The sequence below is a fragment of the Oikopleura dioica genome, chromosome 1 (assembly GCF_907165135.1).
Source record: "Oikopleura dioica chromosome 1, OKI2018_I68_1.0, whole genome shotgun sequence".
Taxonomy (NCBI): domain Eukaryota; kingdom Metazoa; phylum Chordata; class Appendicularia; order Copelata; family Oikopleuridae; genus Oikopleura; species Oikopleura dioica.
This window is the reverse complement of record NC_137291.1, coordinates 4,492,541-4,512,050: the sequence shown is the minus strand read 5'-3', so window position 1 is coordinate 4,512,050 and position 19,510 is coordinate 4,492,541. Positions and strand designations below refer to the sequence as shown.

Below are 19,510 nucleotides of genomic sequence, written 5' to 3'. Positions count from 1 at the left end.
AATGAAAAGAATAATAAATAAGATTAAAAGTGAGATCTGAAGCTTAGTCAGCCAGGCGGGTCATCGAGGCACTTGGATGGGTTAAAATTGTTTCAGGAAGATAGGGACAGATAGTAGCCAGGATTTTCAGGATTTTTTTTTTGCAAATATGAGATTCAGGAAGAGTTCAGTTGTTTGAGTTATAGGACCATTAAAATAGAAAGGCATCGAATAATGAGTTATTTTTTTGTTGAGTTTGAGTTAAAAAGGTTCAAAGGTCTTTTTCAGTCAGGATTTTTTTTTTGGTTTTCGGTGATTTTTGTCGAATGATGGGTTTTATGCGCGGGGATTCATGATTCATGATTGATGAAATTTGAAAAACAAGGGGCATTTTCTGGGGATTTAGCACCGAAAATGGGGATCAAGGAGGAAAAAAATTGAAAGGGCATTTGGTGAAAAATAATGAATGATTGAATTTCGAGAAAAAATTACCTTAACCCATTGTCGTCTGTTGACCAATTTATTGGTAAAACGATTAAAAATGAGACTAGGGACCCTTTTATTTGAGTAAAAATCCCCTGATGCATTATTCTGAGTCAAAAAGAGCGTTTGCCAAATAATTGGTCAATGAATAACAATGGGTTAACAAGTGATTCTTTCGAAAAGATCATTTTCCCGAAATTCTTGAATAGAAACTATTGAAAACGGGCACCGGTTTAATAAAACACTTCCCAAAAGAATTGGGCTGAAATATTAAGAGAATTGAAAAAAATGAGATAGGTTAAAATTATTGAAAAAGTTGAAAAAAGCGGGATTGAAAAAAGGGAAACAAATGATTATCAGTCGAAAAAATTGTAAAATTCTAAGAACATAAAAAGCCGTTTTAGTCCAGATTACTGTAGTGGCCCGAGTCGCGGTCCGGATCGCCATGGTCGACCACCATTTCGTTTGCCATCGGGTCGACGTTTGCTCCTTTCAATCGCTGGATCTGGCTGACCGAGGGGAGACGATTGGGCGCCTGCTGGCTGGGGAGATAGTTGTTGTTGTTGTTGACCGGTCGGGAGGCGAAGGTGGGAGAGACGGAACTTGGTACTCGGGCGTAGTTTTGCCAGACCAACATGCAAGTGTCCCAGCATTTTCGGAGCTCGGCGGATTCCCGCACGGTCTAAAAGGAGGAATAAATGATGGTCGTTTTCAAATTTTTTGCATTTGTATTTTGGGTCGAAAACCTGTGTAGAAAACCTGACTCAGGATCTAACGAACCATTAAATCATTCAATTTTGGCGAAGCCGCGTTGCGGCTTCGTTATTTAAAAAGCCGCTACGCGGCTTTTCATTTTGACTCTCTCAGACCCTGACTCAGGTTTTCTACAAGGGTTGCCGAGCCGGCAATGCTGAACCCAAGTCGTTATTGATGAAAAAAGGTCATCAAGTTTTCTTCGCTAAAAATCTGGAAAAAGTCTTGTAGACTTTGAACCGAGAGCCAATTTACAACAAGATCAAAGCAGCGCAATTATCATGCAATTGCGGAATAAAAAAGTCTCTCCATCAAAATTTTATTCATTTCAATTCGATTCCACTTCCGCGCTGTGGCCGCGTGATGGATCGCTTTGACTTTTGGGAAAAATGTCGAACGGCCTCTATTAAGAAAATATTGCGGTTGAAGGCGGCTAAAGTTGGGACGGGGCCGAGCTGGTGCGCTGGGCGGGCTAGTTGGCTGTTACGTAATCAATTTCACTGTCTTTGAGACAAGAAAAAGGGGGCTTGAACTTGGGATATTTGGACAAAGCCGGAGTCGCGGGGATTGACGATATTTATCCAAGAAATCGAAATGATAATCCCATTTTCAACCGCAAAGCTGAATTTTTCAGGAAGAAACTTCATGACTCCAGGCTTTGTAGCAACTGACAATCACTAAAAATTATTTTGAAGCGATTTTTGTTCAAAAAGGAATCTCAAAAATTCATGACTGTAGGAATGAACGTTCACATGAAAAGATGAGTCATATTTTGGCTCGACAACCTGTGTAAAAACCTGAGTCAGGGTCCGAAAAGAGCTCCAATGGAAAGCCCCGGCTTCAAGCTCTATCAGGACCCTGACTCAGGTTTTACACAGAATCTCGAGCCAAAGTATGACTGTCTTTCTCATGACGCATGAGTCATGGGAACATTCATAACTACAGTCAGGAATTTTTGAAATTCTTTTTTGAACAAAAGACGCTTCAAAATAAATTTCCGGCGATTCTCGGCTGTTGAATTCAGAAAGAACAAAGCTGGAGATTCAAATAATTTCAAACCGTAAATCAAACTCGAGTTGAAAGAACAAAGTGTAAACAATGGTGGGAAGTATCCGGCCCGCGTGCTTCGAGTGCACCACGAGTACCGATTAATAAATCGCTCGAGGGCGGATACGACCCTTCTTGAGGCGCCAGTTACTTTTTTCTACTTTGATAAGCACTTTTTACAGCTCAGAATTTTCCTTCAAAATCATTCTTACCGTGATAAATGGACACAGCGCTTGGAAAAACTGAACCGGGGTCGTTAGAAATCGCATTTTGCAAAGAAAGACGCCAAGGGAACAGACGGCCATGATGCTGGGTTTATGAGAAACCATTTCGGAATCTGAAAAGAAAGATGAATTGAAGTCGTCGTTTTAGGCTTTCCGGAAACTGATGATGTCAGTTTTAAGGCGGAAGGCATAATTACATTTGAAAGATGATTATTGATGATTTAGCGGCTTGACTTAAAACAGGCTTTAGGGGGCTGTTGAAGGAAAATTAAGGGCATCAGTCTCATAATAGAAAACGTCTTCAAACCCGTTTTGGCTCGGCAACCTGTGTCGAAAACCTGAGTCAGGGTCAGAAAAGGCCTTCGGTGTAAGATCGAACTGGCAATTTTCGAACCCTGACTCAGGTTTTTCCACAGGTTTTCGAGCCGAGAAGACACGAAATCATCATTATCAAAAGATAGAGACGCGCAAAAGACGCACAGTATTTCCTTTTCAACAGTTTTGTTCATCGATTATCAAGTGATAATCGAAAAAATAGACGTCCATTATTGCCATTTTCCTTCTTCGAATCATTTCCTGCTGCTATTATTTTTGGTCCTTTGAGTTGAAGCGAGTCCCACTTTTTTTGGACAGGTAGCTTCCGGTTCGTTTTTCATGAAAAATTATATAATCAATTTGGATCATTAAATCGCGCTTATATAATCGTCCGAATAAGTACGGGAGTAGCGCCCGAAAAAACGGCATTAACGACTTCTTTGATTGATTTTTGAATACAAGAAATTCCGATCGGCCTAGTAAGTTGTTGTTGACTTTGAAGAGTATTAAGTCTAAGATCGTTGATTATCGTAAAACCGCGGAAATGTCAAATCAAATAAAATAAAAAGGAAATAATTTCGGAGACACTAATTTTCGCAGATTCTTCAAGTCACGTGACCGCGCGATGAATAGATTCAAATAGCTTTAGTATTGATGGTCGAAAAAATGCTGCGGAATTCATTCTTTTGTGCTACGAGGTAGTTTACCTTGGGAAAGGGCGAGGGCGGCGATTTTGCTCACGCAGGGAAGGAGTTCATCTTGCATGTATCGGCTTGACGGAAGGGGGAGTTTTTCGCCGATCTGAAAAAATGAAAATGAAGTCAGTAAAGAAATAATTCATGCTTTCGTTTTTTTTTGACCGCGGTTGACCACGATAATTGCACCCTTTTCAACTTACGTTGCTTGCATGAAGAATGTCGATAATAAACGGGTAAAAATCTGGATACGTCACTTCCGAAACGTCGAAATGCAGCTTCAATAAAACCACCATCTCGACATCCTAAAATTTTCGAGTTATTGAGGGTGATCCTTAAGTTTTTTTACCTTGATCATTCGCTCGTCGACGGAATATTTTGTCAAAGCGACTAGTCTTCTGATGCCAAGGGGGACAGTTTCGCGAAATTTTGAGGCGATCAGCATGCAAGCGGCGATAATGCTCTAGAATGGAAATTAAACTACTGTAGGAAGAAATTAATGAAAGCTGGAATATGAATTCAAAGAGAAACACCCTTAATTTGGCCCAAAAACCTGTGTAGAAAACCTGAGTCAGGATCTGGAAAAGTCGGTTTTTAACGCAAACTCAGCTGACCCTGACTCAGTTTTTTTACACAGATTTTTGAGCCCTGAGAAAATGAAGTTGGGATGAAAAAAAGAACAACTTCATCAATAATTCGTGCCACCCAGTTTTCGCCTTTATAAAAGCACTAAAATGCTTCCGAACGATAAAAATAACGGTTTTTCTCGACGGTGTGAAAGCTGAGCCAGATTGACTAAGTCGAAATATTTCCGGAAAAGATATTTTTATACGCTCTCTCAGAGAGAATTAGCGTCAGCCGATTTTATATAATGCCGCGAAGATATTCTATTTCAAGCAAGATTTGACCTCAAGTTAAACTTGTTTTTAACGGCAACCTGTGTTGAAAACCTGAGTCAGGCTCTAAATACTTTAAAATTGAAAGCCGCGTAGCGGCTTTTTAGAAATGAAGCCGCAAAATAATTTTCTAGTCAATTTTTGCGGCTTTGTTTCAAAAAGCCGCTACGCGGCTTTCAATTTTAAGATTTTCAGACCCTGACTCAGGTTTTCTACACAGGTTGCCGCGCCCAGGTCCGCACGAAGCTGACTCTGTAAATACTCGTGCAGAAAGAGACAAACATCTGTCAGCGTAGAAAAACTCGTGCGAGCGAATCTGACTTCCGTGGGATTACCGATAAACAATTTTAATCGTTGTTGACGTACCTGTAAGTGCGAGTATTTGCACGGTGTCGTTTGAAGCACTCGGTCAAATAGTTTCACGGCGTGCGGGAAAACCGTCGGATCGCAATTGCTCGTTTCACAAACACATCGCGCCCAGTCCACGGTGACTTGCCGTTTTTCCTTTTTTCGGGTTTTTGATTGGTCGAAAAATATTGATGATGTTATTCGTTGAAAACCATTGTCGAAAACTCTCATGAAAAGCAAATGATATTGACAATATTGCCAGAAAAAAAATTAATAACCGCCTCAAACCGCAAAGAACCGCGGTGTGACTTTGCGGTTAACCGCGGTTGAGAAAATCTGATAGTAAAAAGACCTCAATATTGGGGAACTGGGAGCGGTAACTTGTGTTGAAAACCTGAGTCAGGATTTGAAAGAGCTTTGAAAAAGCATTTTTGAACCCTGACTCAGGTTTTCAACACAGGTTTTAGAGAAGCGCAGAAGTGGGATTCTGAAAAAGAACGGTTAATTCTGGTCATTGAAAATTTCAAGCGGGTTGTTCTGATAAAAATTGATAAAAACCGTCTGCTCGACATAAAATAATCGTTCGAACCTTCGTTTTAATTCTTATCACCCCAAATTTGGCGAGCAGACAGTTTTGAATTAAGGACACGCACTTGCAATCGCTATCTCCGAGCAAAAAACCTGGCTGAACTCGATTCAAAAACCCGTTCCTTAACACCTTCCATGGCATCGTTGATGAAATCGTAGACAACGCCGAACGCTAGAATTCTTCCATCGTCGGTTTTTTGACACTGGCGATTGACCCAGTACACATGCGCCTGGTGGGAGCTCTCCAGATGGAGGTGGTTTTGAAGTGACGTCGGGTTGATCTTCAAAGAATGGAATTAAATGCATAAACAAATAGGGGTTAAGGGGTTCGTGGCTGGGCTCAGGGTGTACAAACCCTGAGTCAGGTTCTGAAAAGCAAAATGAAAAGCCGCGCAGCGGCTTTTAGAAACGAAGCCGCAAAGCGGCTTCGCCAATGTTTGAAAATAGATAAAAGTGATTGAATTGCGACGCGGCTTCGTTTTTAAAAGCCGCTGCGCGGCTTTTCATTTTTGCTTTTCAGAACCTGACTCAGGTTTTCTACACAGTTTGTCGAGCTCAGGTCCTTAGGGCCAGAAAAGAAAGAACAAAGTTTCTGAAAATATTTGGTAATTTATCAATTAGGACTTGACCCCTAATTGGGTTTGTTCTAAGTAAACCGCTCCCAGTATCTTTTTTCGCACCATCAGATGATCATCAGATCTGTATTTCTTTTTATCAATCGTGCGCTAAAGTTCAAGTCCACTAGCCCTCATGATGGTCCACCAAGCATGGAAGCTCACGTGCGTCCCTTAGTTGGCCCCGGAGGCCAAACATTCCTCGCACGAAGGAAGAAATAATGCCCAAACATGTTTCAGTCGCGTTTTTGCTGAATGATTCCAATGTTTCGCATTATTTTGGTAATTCGAGAAATGTACCAAGCAGATTACTTGTTTCTTTCTCCATTTCACTTTCTCCAGGAGCCAAGGAGCTAAGGGGGTGGGGCGGAAAAGGTGAGGGGGTACATTGTTCCGCCGCGATTACGTAATACACCTGTAATACCAAGTTGCCTTGGTATTAATCACTGTAACAGAACGAGTTGATTATTTGTTAAATCTTTGTATCGTCATGGAGATCAACAACAGATTATTTTCATTGTGACACCCTTAAGGGTCAAAGCCTCATGTTCGCGCTATTTTAGGGTTCATGACCCTCAAAAGAACCTTAATTTTTCACCATTTTTCAGTCCGTTTTCAAATTCATGTATTTTCCTAGTTAAAAAAGTAGGCCAATTCCAAGGCCTGGGAAATTTCAACCACCCCCAAAGATCGTTGATGTTTTTACCTGTGCGGGATCTTTGAGACTCTGACAGCTTTTGAATTCGTTGTTCGTTTCCATTTTTCGCGGTCACTAGAAAAAAATGGACAGACATCAAAAAGAGAAACAATGACTAAAAGTTTAGCTTGCAATTCTTGAGTTTTTCATCAAACAAGAATGCATCATCAAACAAGAAACAACAGAAAGAGACTTTTTCATCCCATTTTCTACTAAAGTTTTTCGCTAAATATTTTTGGTACTTTGTTTTAAGTCAGATGGGTTCGATCGAAAAAAGCCTTTGGAAGATTTGTTTTAAAATAAACTCTTAAATTAAGGACCTGCGAAGTAAGACAGCTGCTTCTTTGAAATAAGGGGATCCCCATTTCTACTTTTTCGATGAAAAGAATTTTAAAATAGCTCGTAAATTTGAACAGCCAAAGTTGCGCAATGTTGACCTTTGTGGCGAGTCACGGGTCAAGCACGCACAATTTTATTCTTGTTTGAAAAAGTCATATTTACACAATTATTTGCACGAGGACTGGCAACTGTTCCAAGTCCTATAAAATTTGGAAAGGAAGGGTCAAAGCAGGGGCTCAAAACGAAACGAACAAAGTGCTAAGTCAGCGTGTTAAGCTCAGCTGATCTGTTTATTTTCCCGTGTTCGAAGGTGGCTGCGGAAGAATGGTGCCATCTTGACTTTTTAATGATGGTCGTTAATTCTTGTACAAGATGTAACTATTTGATATAAAACAAAAATGAATTCCTTGAGGACTAAAGTTGTCAATACACTACTATCAAATTATAACTCCGGAATTTCTCACTATTTCGAAATTCGCAATGTTTCTTAAGGGGATCACCTTATTAACGAACCACCTTAAGGAATATTTAATCCTTTAAAATAGGAACACAGTTTTGCCTCGGCAACCAGTGCTCAAAGCCTGAGTCAGGTTCGTTAGATCTCAAATAAGCGGCTCTTTATTTTAGCACAGGACCTGACTCAGGTTTTGAACACTGGTTGCCGAGCCCAGATGTCTTGCTGAACCGTATTTGCTTGGGCTCAAGGGCGAACTCAGCGAAGTGAACTCATGTTTCCAAGTTAACTGGGTCAGCTTTCCGCATTCCAACTAAAACACGCCAGTCGGCTACACCCTTATTTGAACGAGACAGAAAGAGTCCAACGAAATGAGTCTCCTTTGGGACTTTATTTGGTCTATGAGACTGTGGCCTGCTGCTGCAAGTTCTTTGATAAACCCGATCTGGGGTCATTTTTTTGCAAAAAAAAATGCGGGCTAGTCACATGCGGGCCAAGCATGAGTAGTTATTGATAAAGGTCGGAACATGATTCGGGCTTGTTTGCCCCAAATTGCATAGTCTATCTTTATATATATGAGTCATATAATCAGAGTTGCAAATTTTGATTAATTTTTCTGAGCTGAGCTGACCTGAGTAAAAATTTCTCTGAGCTGAGCTGAGCTGAGCTGGCCTATTTCGGAGGTTACTGAGCTGAGCTGAGCTGAGCTGGCCTTTTCAGAGGTCATTGAGCGGAGCTGAGCTGAGCAGACCTTTTCTTTAAGACAGTTGAGTTGAGCTGAGCTGAGCGGACCCTAATTAGAGCTGAGCTGATTGAGCTGAGCTGAGCTGTTTTTTACCGTTTTTTGGTAGTAAAATTGTATTCAAATCATTGAGCTGAGCTGAGCTGAGCTGAATGAAAATTGTCTGAGCTGACCTGAGCTGAGCAGATGAGATCATTTTCCAAAATCACTGAGCTGAGCTGAGCTGAGCAGCCGCTCAGCTCACTAAGCCAGCTCAGCTCACTCAGCTCAGCAATTTTGCAACTCTGCATATAATATCTTTCATTTGCGCGGTTTTCAAGATTATTTAGAAACAGGTAAAAACGAGCTGGAGCGAAATTCCGGGAGGCGCTGTTCACGAACGTGACCTTGTGGCGCATTTTTAAGAAGCGGGTCCATTCATTCTTTTATGCGCCGCCAACCACGTGACTCCCCTTAGTATACTACCACCTCTTTTTCTCAGAAGGATGGGTGGGAGAAATCGATAATTTAGTCAAGCATTGGTTCCTTTTTTTACTCGAAAAAGGCTCAACATAAGTTCCACTAATTAGGGGCTTGTTTATTCATAAGGGTACCCACGACGCTATTTTCATAAGAAAAGGATTCAAAAATCAAAGGCGAAAATTCGATAAACGAGAATGTTGATGCATTTCTGGACAAGGAAGGAACCATTTCTGTCTAAAACTATCAACCCTCCGGAAATGTTATGTAATCAACATTGTTGACTAAATAAAAATGAGGCTTATGTTTGTTGGAAAAATGGGAGAGCCCTGGGCCACAGGCATTTTGAAATCGAATTATTGTGCCATCATGTTGTCTGATAAGAAAAGACAGTAGCTACAGTAAATTACACCTGAAATTATTGAAAGAAAAAGTTGAGATGAGAAAGAAAAATTGAAGTTTAACCTTCGTTTTGACGAATTCAAATAAGGGTATCAATAGGTTAATTTTCTAAAAATGGAAAATTCATTTTCTAAGAATTTGTTTTTGCAAAAATTTTCCATTTGAAATTATATTTTTTGGTAAATTACCAATTATTTTGTCAGTTAAATTAAGGGTGTCAGAAAGTTACGGCTGAAAGATAAAAATTCGATTTTTACGACGCCTCGTGACCTAATTTTACGCAATAGAATTAAAAATGACCTTGAAAGCCAAAAAATTCAGAAAAAATTGTCTTATAAAAATATTTATCTTATGTTTTACCTTTTTATTTCTATTTCCTCGATTTTCTTGTCAGCGGTTCTGGTCTTCTTATCTCTGTTTTTTTAATTGGCCCTTTTTTCTTCTATTTTACGAAAATGAAAAAATTAAATCTCTTCGGAATGGGCCGTTTGACATTTATTTTTGAGATTGTGAGATAGTTTTTTATTTCTCGAAGAGAGGGAGAGTAGTGGGGCGACTCGGCAGCTCGGCCACCAAACAGCCCAAAGAGAAGCGCCAAAGAGCACGCTTCCACGACTCAAAGCACGTACCACCAGTTGACGCAACGATTCATCTAGAAAAATCAACTTTTCGACTCGAAAATATTGTTTTCGACAACAGCGGATTAGCAGTTATCCTCTTTGTCAAGAAAAAGAGCGAAAATTGGAAAATTTTCTCAAATTTCGAGTCGAAAATAAGAAATTGAATGAATGTTGAAAATGAAAAAATGTTGTTGAAAATCGTCTTTCTAGATTCACCATTCTGCCAATTATATTTTCTAGAAACTGAGAAAAAGTACTTTCGAGTCGAAAATGAAATTAAAGAATTGCAATTTCGAGTCGAAAGGCTTTTTCTCCGCTCGAAAACCTCAGTTATAAACCTGAGTCAGGATTTGAAAATACTAAATCAAAAGTCGCCAAGCTGCTTTCTCCTCAGAAATTTCAAATCCTGACTCAGGTTCTCGAGCCGAAAATTTTCAGCAAAGCAAAATTTCTCGTGCAAAATTTCGCAGTTGAAAGATACAGTGCGAAAGTGGAAGTCATAAAAATATGATGTCCACAAAATTAAAATTTTACTATCTTTGGAAAGATGATCACACATTCTTGTTAAAAATCATCTTTTTCAAGCGAAAAATTTTCTCGTATTTTCATTTTTCTAGGTCAGTCCTTGTTAACGAAGTTAACTTTAGCGGAAACTTTTTCGAATGGACTCGGACAGAGAGGTTACCATTGCAAATGCTTGTTTATAGTGATAATAAGGGTACTTTGTCTGGGGGAAATTATTGAAAACGAGCCCCTTTTAATTCGAGTAAGAATAACAACAAGAATTATTCCATGCTTGCAACATTCAAGTGCCAATCAAAGATAATTTCAAAAAAATTTTTGCGCGTCCGGAAATCGTAAAAATCTGAAAGTGCAGTTTTCTTCAGCTCGTTGAGACGAGTCGAATGGTGGGTCAAGCTCTTGATAAATCCAAGGATTGACCGGTTAACCGGCTGGTTACCGGAAAATACATTTCCGGTCGCCGTTTTTGTTCTAGAAATGCTAGAATGACGATTGAACCAGGAAACTGATCCTTAAAGTTAGCTCTTATGTGGGCGAAGAAATGAAAATCATATCTCAAACCATAACATGCTTATCACCAAAATTCGATTTTCGCATGAAAATGGGACCGAAAATTAGGAACGTGCAGCAACAACAAAATACATACAAAATATAGAATTTTAATCATTTATCAAGGTTGCGCTACATATTTGACCGATATCTTTACGCCCACAGTAAAACTACCCATGAGGATCAGTTTCCTGGTTCAATCGTCATTCTAGCATTTCTAGAACAAAAACGGCGACCGGAAATGTATTTTCCGGTAACCAGTCGGTTAACCGGTCAATCCTTGGATTTATCAAGAGTTTGACCCATCATTCGACTCGTCTCAACGAGCTGAAGAAAACTGCACTTTCAGATTTTTTACAATTTCCGGACGCGCAAAAATTTTTTGAAATTATCAAAAGCTCAGTTGCGAATTTGCTGAGCTGAGTGAGATGAGCTAGACGAGCGAGCTGAGAAGTCGCTTAGCTCAGCTCAGCTCAGTCATTTTTCAGAATGATCTGATCTGCTCAGCTCAGCTCAGACAAGTTTAACTCAGCTCAGCTCAGCTCAATTATTTTTGTAATAAATTTTCAACAGAGTTGCAAATTTGGCTTTATTTTCGCTGAGCTGAGCTGAGCTGGCTATTTTCAGAGGTCATTGAGCTGAGCTTAGGTGTGGGATGACTAAGTTCGTGGGGACTAGGTTCGTGAGACTAGGTTCGTGGGTGGCTGGCTGGAAAACGTGGTTCGTGGGACTAGGTTCGTGAGTTTTTGATTTTATATGTATATTTTTATTTATAATGATTAAGTGCTATTTATATGTATATATTTATTTATATATATTTATATATATGTATTGTAATTATATGATCATATAATATAATATTGCTATCTAAATATAGGTTCGGGGTTTTTGATTGGTTAGAATTTTTATTCTATAAGGAAAAAATATGTGCGACTAGGTTCGTGGGACTAGGTTCGTGGTTTTTTAATTGGTTATTATTTTATTCTATAAGGAGAAATTATGTGCGACTAGGTTCGTGGGACTAGGTTCGTGGGTTTTGAAATTTTTTTATAAGGAAAAGGAGGGTGCGACTAGGTTCGTGGGACTAGGTTCGTGGGTTTTGAAATTTTTTATAAGGAAAAGTGGGGTGCGACTAGGTTCGTGAGACTAGGTTCGTGGGTTTTGAAATTTTTTATAAGGAAAAGGGAGGTGCGACAAGGTTCGTGGGACTAGGTTCGTGGCTTTTAAAATTTTTTTATAAGGAAAAATGGGTTGCGACTAGGTTCGTGGGACTAGGTTCGTGGGTTTCTATTCTAAGGCAACCATTGTTATTCAGCGCTTACATAGAAATTCAGTTAAAGAGCCTAGCGGCTTATTTGGGGGTGGGGGGTGGGAAAGTCATTTTTACCATTCAACTTTACCCAATTTTACAACCCACGAACCTAGACCCACGAACCTAGTCCCACGAACCTAGTCTCACGAACCTAGTCTTCACGAACCTAATTTTCACGAACCTAGTCCAACGAACCTAGTCCAACGAACCTAGTCTTCACGAACCTAGTCTTCACGAACCTAGTCCCACGAACCTAGTCGCATCCCCCTTTTCCTTATAAAAAATTTCAAAACCCACGAACCTAGTCTCACGAACCTAGTCGCACCCTCCTTTTCCTTATAAAAAATTACAAAACCCACGAACCTAGTCCCACGAACCTAGTCGCACTCAATTGTTCCTTATAAAAAAATTCAAAACTCACGAACCTAGTCCCACGAACCTAGTCGCACTTAATTGTTCCTTATAAAAAAATTTCAAAACCCACGAACCTAGTCCCACGAACCTAGTCGCACTCAATTGTTCCTTATAAAAAAATTTCAAAACCCACGAACCTAGTCCCACGAACCTAGTCGCACTCAATTGTTCCTTATAAAAAATTTATAATTTTTATAATACTTATAATACTTATAGAAAAATCTCTAATTTCAAAACCCACGAACCTAGCACCCCTACGAACCTAGTCCCACGAACCTAGTCGCACCACATTGTTCCTTATAGAAAGGAAACCATACCCCATCTTGCATACTTTGGCATAACCACCTACGAACCTAGTCCCACGAACCTAGTCCCCACGAACTTAGTCATCAATCCCGAGCTTAGCAGACCTTTTTTTTAAGGTAGTTTAGCTGAGCTGAGCAGACCCTAATTAGAGCTGAGCCGAGCTGAGTGAGCTGATTTGAGCTTTTTTACTGTTTTTTAGTAGTGAAAATTTCACTGTGAAATTGTGTTAAAATCATTGAGCTGAGCTGAGTGATTATTGTCTGAGCTGAGCTGAGCTGAGCAGATAAATTCATTTTCGAAAATCAGTGAGCTGAGCTGAGCTGAGCGACTGGTCAGCTCACTCAGCCAGCTCAGCTCACTCAGCTCAGCAAATTTGCAACTCTGTTTTCGAACATGATCTGTTCTTCTCGGCTAAGCTCAGCTCAGAAAATGATCGCTTAGCTAAGCTTAGCTTAGCTCAGCTAATGATTTTTACACAATTTTACTACTATAAGCGCAGTAAAATCAGCTCAGCTCAGCTCAACCAGCTCAGCTCAGTCACCTCCGAGATAGGCAAGCTCAGCTCAGAGAAATTTTTACTCAGGGCAGCACAGCTTAGCTCATCAAAAATATAGCAAAATTTGCAACTCTGGTGCCAAAATGAGAAACCAATTAAACCAACGAAAAATAACGTATCCCAATTTTATCCCTAACCTTAAAATTCAAAGCCTAAAAGTTGAAAATTTAAACTTTAGAAATCCGCATTGTTTTTGGCTGAGTGGGCATTTGGCGGCATTTTGAAAGTTCACCACAATATACATTTCAAAACAATTTCCAAAGGCTGCTATTTGCAAACACAATCATTTGTTTACACCGATTTTAGGGGCATGGAAAGAGCTAGAATTTTTAATCCTGGTCTGGATTTGTTGGCACTCCGATTTCGTCAAAAAACCAAGGCGAAAATTAAAATTTCAAAAGGGTTGGCTTTTTCGAGTCAAAAAATTTTTGGGTTTTTCAAGGGCCAATTCCAACGTCTCAGAGACTCGCCCTCTCGATTTGAGTTCTTGCATCATTTTTGAAATCGCTTCGCTCATCAAAAAGCTCCCGTCTCTGAGACTCGCGATCAATTTCCAACGAGCCGCGAACAGACCACACCACAAAAAGGCACGGCGAGTTCAAATGCTTTCAGTGTTGTAATTGAACTGTAATTTTGCTAAATTACTGTATTTTCTCATAGTAAACTCGGAAACCCGTGTAGAAAACCTGATTTTTGACTCGTTTTTGACTGGATTTCGAACGCTTTTATTGGCTATTCTAGTTTTGTCTAGCAGACAAAAGCTGATTTGAAAATTTGCATCAAATTTGAGTTTTAGCATCAACTCATCCGAGCATGTTTAAACATGATAATTGCATAGCGATAAGGCGCGAAGAACTCTACGCAAAGTCTAGTTTTTCGTGTAAATTTCAAAATTTAGGGCAACTGAACAAGAGCTCGCAGCGATAAGTTTATGAGCTTTGCGTTTTTCGCCATTTTAAAATAAACCAAGCGAAGCTCAAGTTTTTCATAGAATTTTCCGCTTTTTGAAATCAAGGAAGAATTTCGCTTTATTTTTGATTTTAAGAAAAAAGTGCTCAAATTTTGTCAAAAATCAAATTAGAAAAATTATTTTTATTAAAATATGTACTAAATTATTTTTATATAAGGGGTTCCTTTAAAGGACCCCCCGTCAGTTTTTCGAAATTTCGGAGTTTTAAAATTTTTGTCCCGGAAATGGATTCTAAGAGTCGGTAAACGATAGATTTATGAATAATTTTATTTATAATTTTCATTCTTCTTTTCTTCCACTCCCGCATTTTCCCGTGACAAGCAGGTTAACTGAATAATTCAGCCCTCTCTCATCTACTTTCAAGCGCAACCACGTGGACTCAACTTTTTAGTCGAAAAAGAAAAAAATGAACCGCCCGTATTATTTTCCCGAAGAATATCCGTCCATCCTCTGCTCTGAAATTCTAGCGCCGAAGAGATACATCTTTGGAATCGGCTTGGACGACTATCGACTGAGACCGTTAATTTGCGCGACTGTAGTGGCCCTGGGGACTTTTGGCGGAACCCTGACTTTTGGATTTACTCACGGTTTTTTAATTTGTCGAATTTTGAGTTTCGAGAGCTGAAAGTTTTTGTTCTTAGAAAGATGAAGCAAAAGCGAAGACGATTCTTGGCGCAAACAACGACGAAAAATATCGATTTGAAAGAAACGAATATTCAAGAGAACAAAAAGCAACTGTACAACTACAGTTCTGTCAAACGATCCAAGCTCTCTAGAATGGTCTGAAAAAATAGAGGTTGAATAAAAATGGTTCTCTTTGTTGATTTCAACTTCGAAAAGATTCAATTTTCGGCTCAAAAGCTGTGCTAGAAGCTGAGTCAGGGTCCTGAGAGGGCATTTTTGACCCGAAAAAGTCGTTCAGAACCCTGACTCAGGTTTTAACAAAGGTTTTCTTATTTTTGAAGAGCTTCGATTTTTGCTCAAAAACCTGTGCTTAAACCTGAGTCAGGGTTCTGAGAGAGCTTTTTTGACCCGAAAAGCTCGTCCTGAATCCTGACTCAGGTTTTAAGACAGGTTTCATTATAGAAGAAGAGCTTTAATTTCAGGCCGAAAAACCTGTGTTAAAACCTGAGTCTGGATCCTGAGAGAGTTTTTTTCGACCCAAAAATGTCGCTCAGAGCCCTGACTCAGGTTTTAAAACAGGTTTTCGAGCCTGTTTCATTTTTTTTTAAATTTTATTGTTGAACATAGAACGCAGTATTTTGGTGAAGTTGTGGCTGCACAGACTGATAATTACTCTGATTCTGTTGATACTGTAACTGCTGGTGATACTGTAGTTGTTGACTTCTCTGCTCATATGATTCTCTGATCGGCTGGGGCCGAACTTGCGGCTTGCTCTTTTTGTACTGGTAAATCGCGGTCACCAAACAAACGACGATCAAAAACGCGCCAACAACTCCCATTTGTCCAGCCGGGCTCAATCCTCCCTTCGTCGCGTCGCATCGTACTGTCTCACTTTTTACCGTCCATCCAGTAACGGCGCAAGAAGTCGACTCGGGAATCGGATAAGCGGCTTCGCAAATGATCTTGCATTTTTGACCAGGCTCGACTTTTGAATTCGGCTTTCCGCGGGGAATGACTTTGAGATTTTTAATTTGAATTTTTATTTCAAAAAAAAAAAAATTTTTTGATTATTTTTTTAATCTCTTTCCTGAGTTAGATTTGACCGGCGAGCATAAAATGCTCCCTCCCAGCGGAGCTCTGAAACTCTGGCCTTGGCAAAAACCCTCTTTCATCTTTTTTCTTCCTTTTTTGATAAAATGATAAGCGCTCTTTAGTTCTAGTAGAATTGGATTGGGACGAAATGCTTGAAGTCCTTCCCCGAGGCACGAGAATCTTTCAGTACCAGTGCCAAAATCCGCAAATCCGGACCAGACATGTTTTTAAATTCGTCAAAAGAAAACAAAAGTCTTCATAAAAATTTAAAAAGAAAGATAAGAATATAGAAATAATTTATTAATTTCAAATTGCAGAATTTTGATTCAATTAGTAAGGACTGTTTTTTCGTGAAGAAGTTTGTTTCTGTTCATGTTTGCTGTTTTTCATCTTTGTTACAAAATTTACAAGGTTGCAGTTTTTCTTCCCATCTCGGGATCTGAGTGATGACCGTTGAAATCGATCTTGAAGCGAATTGGATCTAAGTGTTAGCAATCCGGCCTTGCTTGTCCATCTGCGCAGCACTAGAACAACATTTTTCAGGAAGAAGATTTGCGAGAAAAGATCCTTGAAAGAACAGAAATGAAAGATTGGTTAAAAAAATTGAGGCTTTGTTCGTCGTTGAAATTCTTGCATGTGGCCCTTTGTTCATCCTTAGGCTACGTAGCCTTTTTTTCGAAAATTTTCAAAGCGAACTTTCTTTTTGAAAAACAATTTTTTATAGAAGATAAGCATAAAAAAGCAAAGACTTTGTTCATCCTTAAAATTTTTGCAGGTGGCCCCTTGTTCATCCTTAGGCCACGTGGCCTTCTTTTAAAATATTTCCAAGCGATTTTTGTAGAAAAATGTTTTTATGAAAAAAGTCTAGAAAAAACAAAATCCAGAGAAAAACAAGGAGTTTCTAGCAGCTGTGTCTCCTTAAAAATGCCAGCTCAGCACTTTGTTCACACGCAAGATCTCTCATTCGAAAATAATTTTAGCTGGCGATTGTGGTGATTTGAACAAGCGTTTATTTCAATGCGCTAAGAGTTTATTTTTACCTTTAGTTTATCCGTGTTGTATAACCGCCAGGGACCTATCGAAAAGCGACCGGATCGGGAGCAGCAAGATGTTCTTCTAAAATTGATGTGTCAGAGATTTATTTTTGGCGAAATAAATTGGGGATCATTCTATTTAAGGGTCTCCCTTTCTTATGACAATTTTTCCAGGTTTTCTTTTTTAGTGGAATAGGAAAGAAACACCCTTAATGATTTGTTATAATTTTTGTGATTTAAGGTTATCCCATAAATATCGACATCTGAAACTTTGACCTACTGTAGCGATACCCTTAAGAAGTGGACAAGTGTCTTTTTCTTTTGTTGCCCTTGGTTAAATATAAGGCTGCTCAATGAGCAAAAAATATTTCGAAAATCTTAAGGGTATCACCCCGAAATAACTGTTTGAAAAAGTTAATACAAATTAACGGGGGCCTTAAGTAAGATAACAGTTTCTCAATCGAAAAGAAAATTTTTATTTTTTGACCAAAATTTTGGCCAACGCGCTTCGATGGGTTAAAGCTTACCTTTGATTAAATCTCTCATTCCTCCTTGCTAAAACAGAATTTTCCAAGCTAAAACTACTACTTCCTGAATTCCCCGTTTCCGCCCTCGAACAAGTCTCTTCATTTGGACTAAAATTGCCCTCGCGCTTGGAGAACTTGCTCGGGTCGTACTCAAATACTCCCTTATCGTGAATGTCCTCGAGGAACTGACGCGCGCACTCGCAATAGGCGCGCTCGCACGTGTTCAGGTCATCGGCGCAGTAACCGATCGAGCTGATCGCGTAAGAGAGGAAGTGCTCGCTGATACCGTCCGCGGCGCAGCCAAGGTTTCGTTGAGCGCACCTTGAAAGATAAAAATTAGTCAAAATGAAAAAAAAGCTCGGCAACGAGTGAGAAGAAAACCTGACTCAGGGTCAAAAATCAATCAAATGAAAAGCCGCGCAGCGGCTTTTTAAATTTTAAGCCGCGAAGCGGCTTCGCTGGAATTTTTGAATTAGAGTCAGGGTCTGAAATATCTCAAATAAAAAGCCGCGAAGCGGCTTTTCAAAACAAAGCCGCAAAGCGGCTTCGACAGACTTTTGAAATTCAATTATAAGATGATTTTGCGGCTTTTTAAGGACGAAGCCGCAAAGCGGCTTCGCAAAATCATCTTTTAATTGAATTTCAAAAGTCTGTCGAATCCGCTTCGCGGCTTTGTTTTTGAAAAAGCCGCTGCGCGGCTTTTCATTTGAGATATTTTCGACCCTTACTCAGATTTCCTGCAAAGGTTTCCGAGCTGAATTTGAGTCAAAAACTGATCAAATTCATTATTTTGATACTAACTTCAAGCATTCCCTGTGATCATGGCATCCCTTGTCCAGCGAATCCTTGGGTCTTCCGTGGTACTGAAAATGCTCTTCCCCTTCCTCAAATTCGGTTTCAATGAATGTCCGTTTCTGGAAGGAAAAACTAGCGTTTGGCTAATGATTTTGCCAAGGAAACAGTGTTGGATCATTACATGACCCCGCGCCGTGATTATCGACATTTTGGGGCGACCTCTTACGTTACCGGCGAAATTTTCGCGAATTTTTTTCTTCAAAAAATTTTCTTTTGAAACCTTTTCCTGATAGTCGATGTAGTCTTGCGAAACCAGGTCTTTGAGCTGGCAGTGGCATCCGTAGCGATCATTTTCTTGTATCTAAAATAGAAAATGAGATTTTCACTTATTTCTTATTCGAATATTTCAGCTATTCGTCTCAAGAATTCAAGCAGCTACGAGTCATTCTCCGTGAAATGAGCGTTCTTTCACGTCAGCATTTTATTCGATGACGCAACGATCAAAAACGAAGAGAGAAAATGCTCAAGCCGCAAAACACGCCAGAATCCGGTTTCTGTTTATGTCAATCTCGATCCTTTCTTGAGCGATGTACTGTTTCTAAAACGCGCCTCTTTCGCAATTTGAAAAATGACTTCATTGAGCGCTAAAATGAAGAGTCCAAGTTTTGGAAATACGAAACGATCATTAACGACGTCCGGGGATTATCGACTCGTGGAAGACTGTAATTAAATTTGAGCAAGACCTGGGCTCGGCAACCTGTGTAGAAAACCTGAGTCAGGGTCTGAAATATCTCCGGGGCAAAGCCGCGGGGCGGCTTTTAAATAGAAGCCGCGAATTTATTGGAATGATAATTTTGCAAAGTAATAAACCTGAGTCAGGGTCTCGAAAAGGAAAATGAAAAGCCGCAGAGCGGCTTTTGAAAAGAAAGCCGCGAAGCGGCTTCAAAATTGCAATTCCAATCAAGGTGAATATTCTGGAAAAGCCGCTTCGCGGCTTCATTTGAAAGCCGCTACGCGGCTTTTGATTGGACTTCTTCAGACCCTTACTCAGGTTTTCACACAGGTTTCGATGAAATTTAATTTTTGATATTTCCTTGTGTCGAAAAAATGTCGAAAATTTGTCGATAAAGAAAAATAATCAACGCCAGAAAAAA

The 19,510-nt window shown here is 39.6% G+C and overlaps 2 protein-coding genes and 1 long non-coding RNA gene across 3 annotated transcripts; all 3 read right to left on the bottom strand.

Annotated features, from left to right (window-relative positions):
• Positions 1 to 151: 151 nt before the first annotated feature.
• Positions 152 to 4,971, bottom strand: LOC145711680 (G1/S-specific cyclin-D3-like). The gene is made up of 6 exons (XM_081789369.1): positions 4,759 to 4,971; positions 3,846 to 3,959; positions 3,700 to 3,801; positions 3,509 to 3,602; positions 2,475 to 2,599; positions 152 to 1,144 (listed from the first exon to the last, which is right to left on the bottom strand). Exons 1-6 carry the CDS (start codon positions 4,969 to 4,971, stop codon positions 863 to 865), a joined length of 930 nt encoding a protein of 309 aa, XP_081645495.1. The 3' UTR covers positions 152 to 862.
• Positions 4,972 to 5,345: 374 nt separating this feature from the next.
• On the bottom strand, positions 5,346 to 9,557 carry LOC145711271 (uncharacterized). Its single transcript, XR_014135147.1, has 3 exons — positions 9,396 to 9,557; positions 6,649 to 6,714; positions 5,346 to 5,609 (listed from the first exon to the last, which is right to left on the bottom strand). It is a non-coding gene; the product is annotated as an uncharacterized LOC145711271 (long non-coding RNA).
• A 6,762-nt stretch (positions 9,558 to 16,319) lies between these two features.
• Positions 16,320 to 18,564, bottom strand: LOC145711679 (uncharacterized). The gene is made up of 5 exons (XM_081789368.1): positions 18,538 to 18,564; positions 18,363 to 18,499; positions 17,562 to 17,882; positions 17,041 to 17,116; positions 16,320 to 16,524 (listed from the first exon to the last, which is right to left on the bottom strand). The coding sequence occupies exons 1-5, from the start codon at positions 18,562 to 18,564 to the stop codon at positions 16,489 to 16,491; spliced, it is 597 nt and encodes a 198-aa protein (XP_081645494.1). The 3' UTR covers positions 16,320 to 16,488.
• Positions 18,565 to 19,510: the final 946 nt, after the last annotated feature.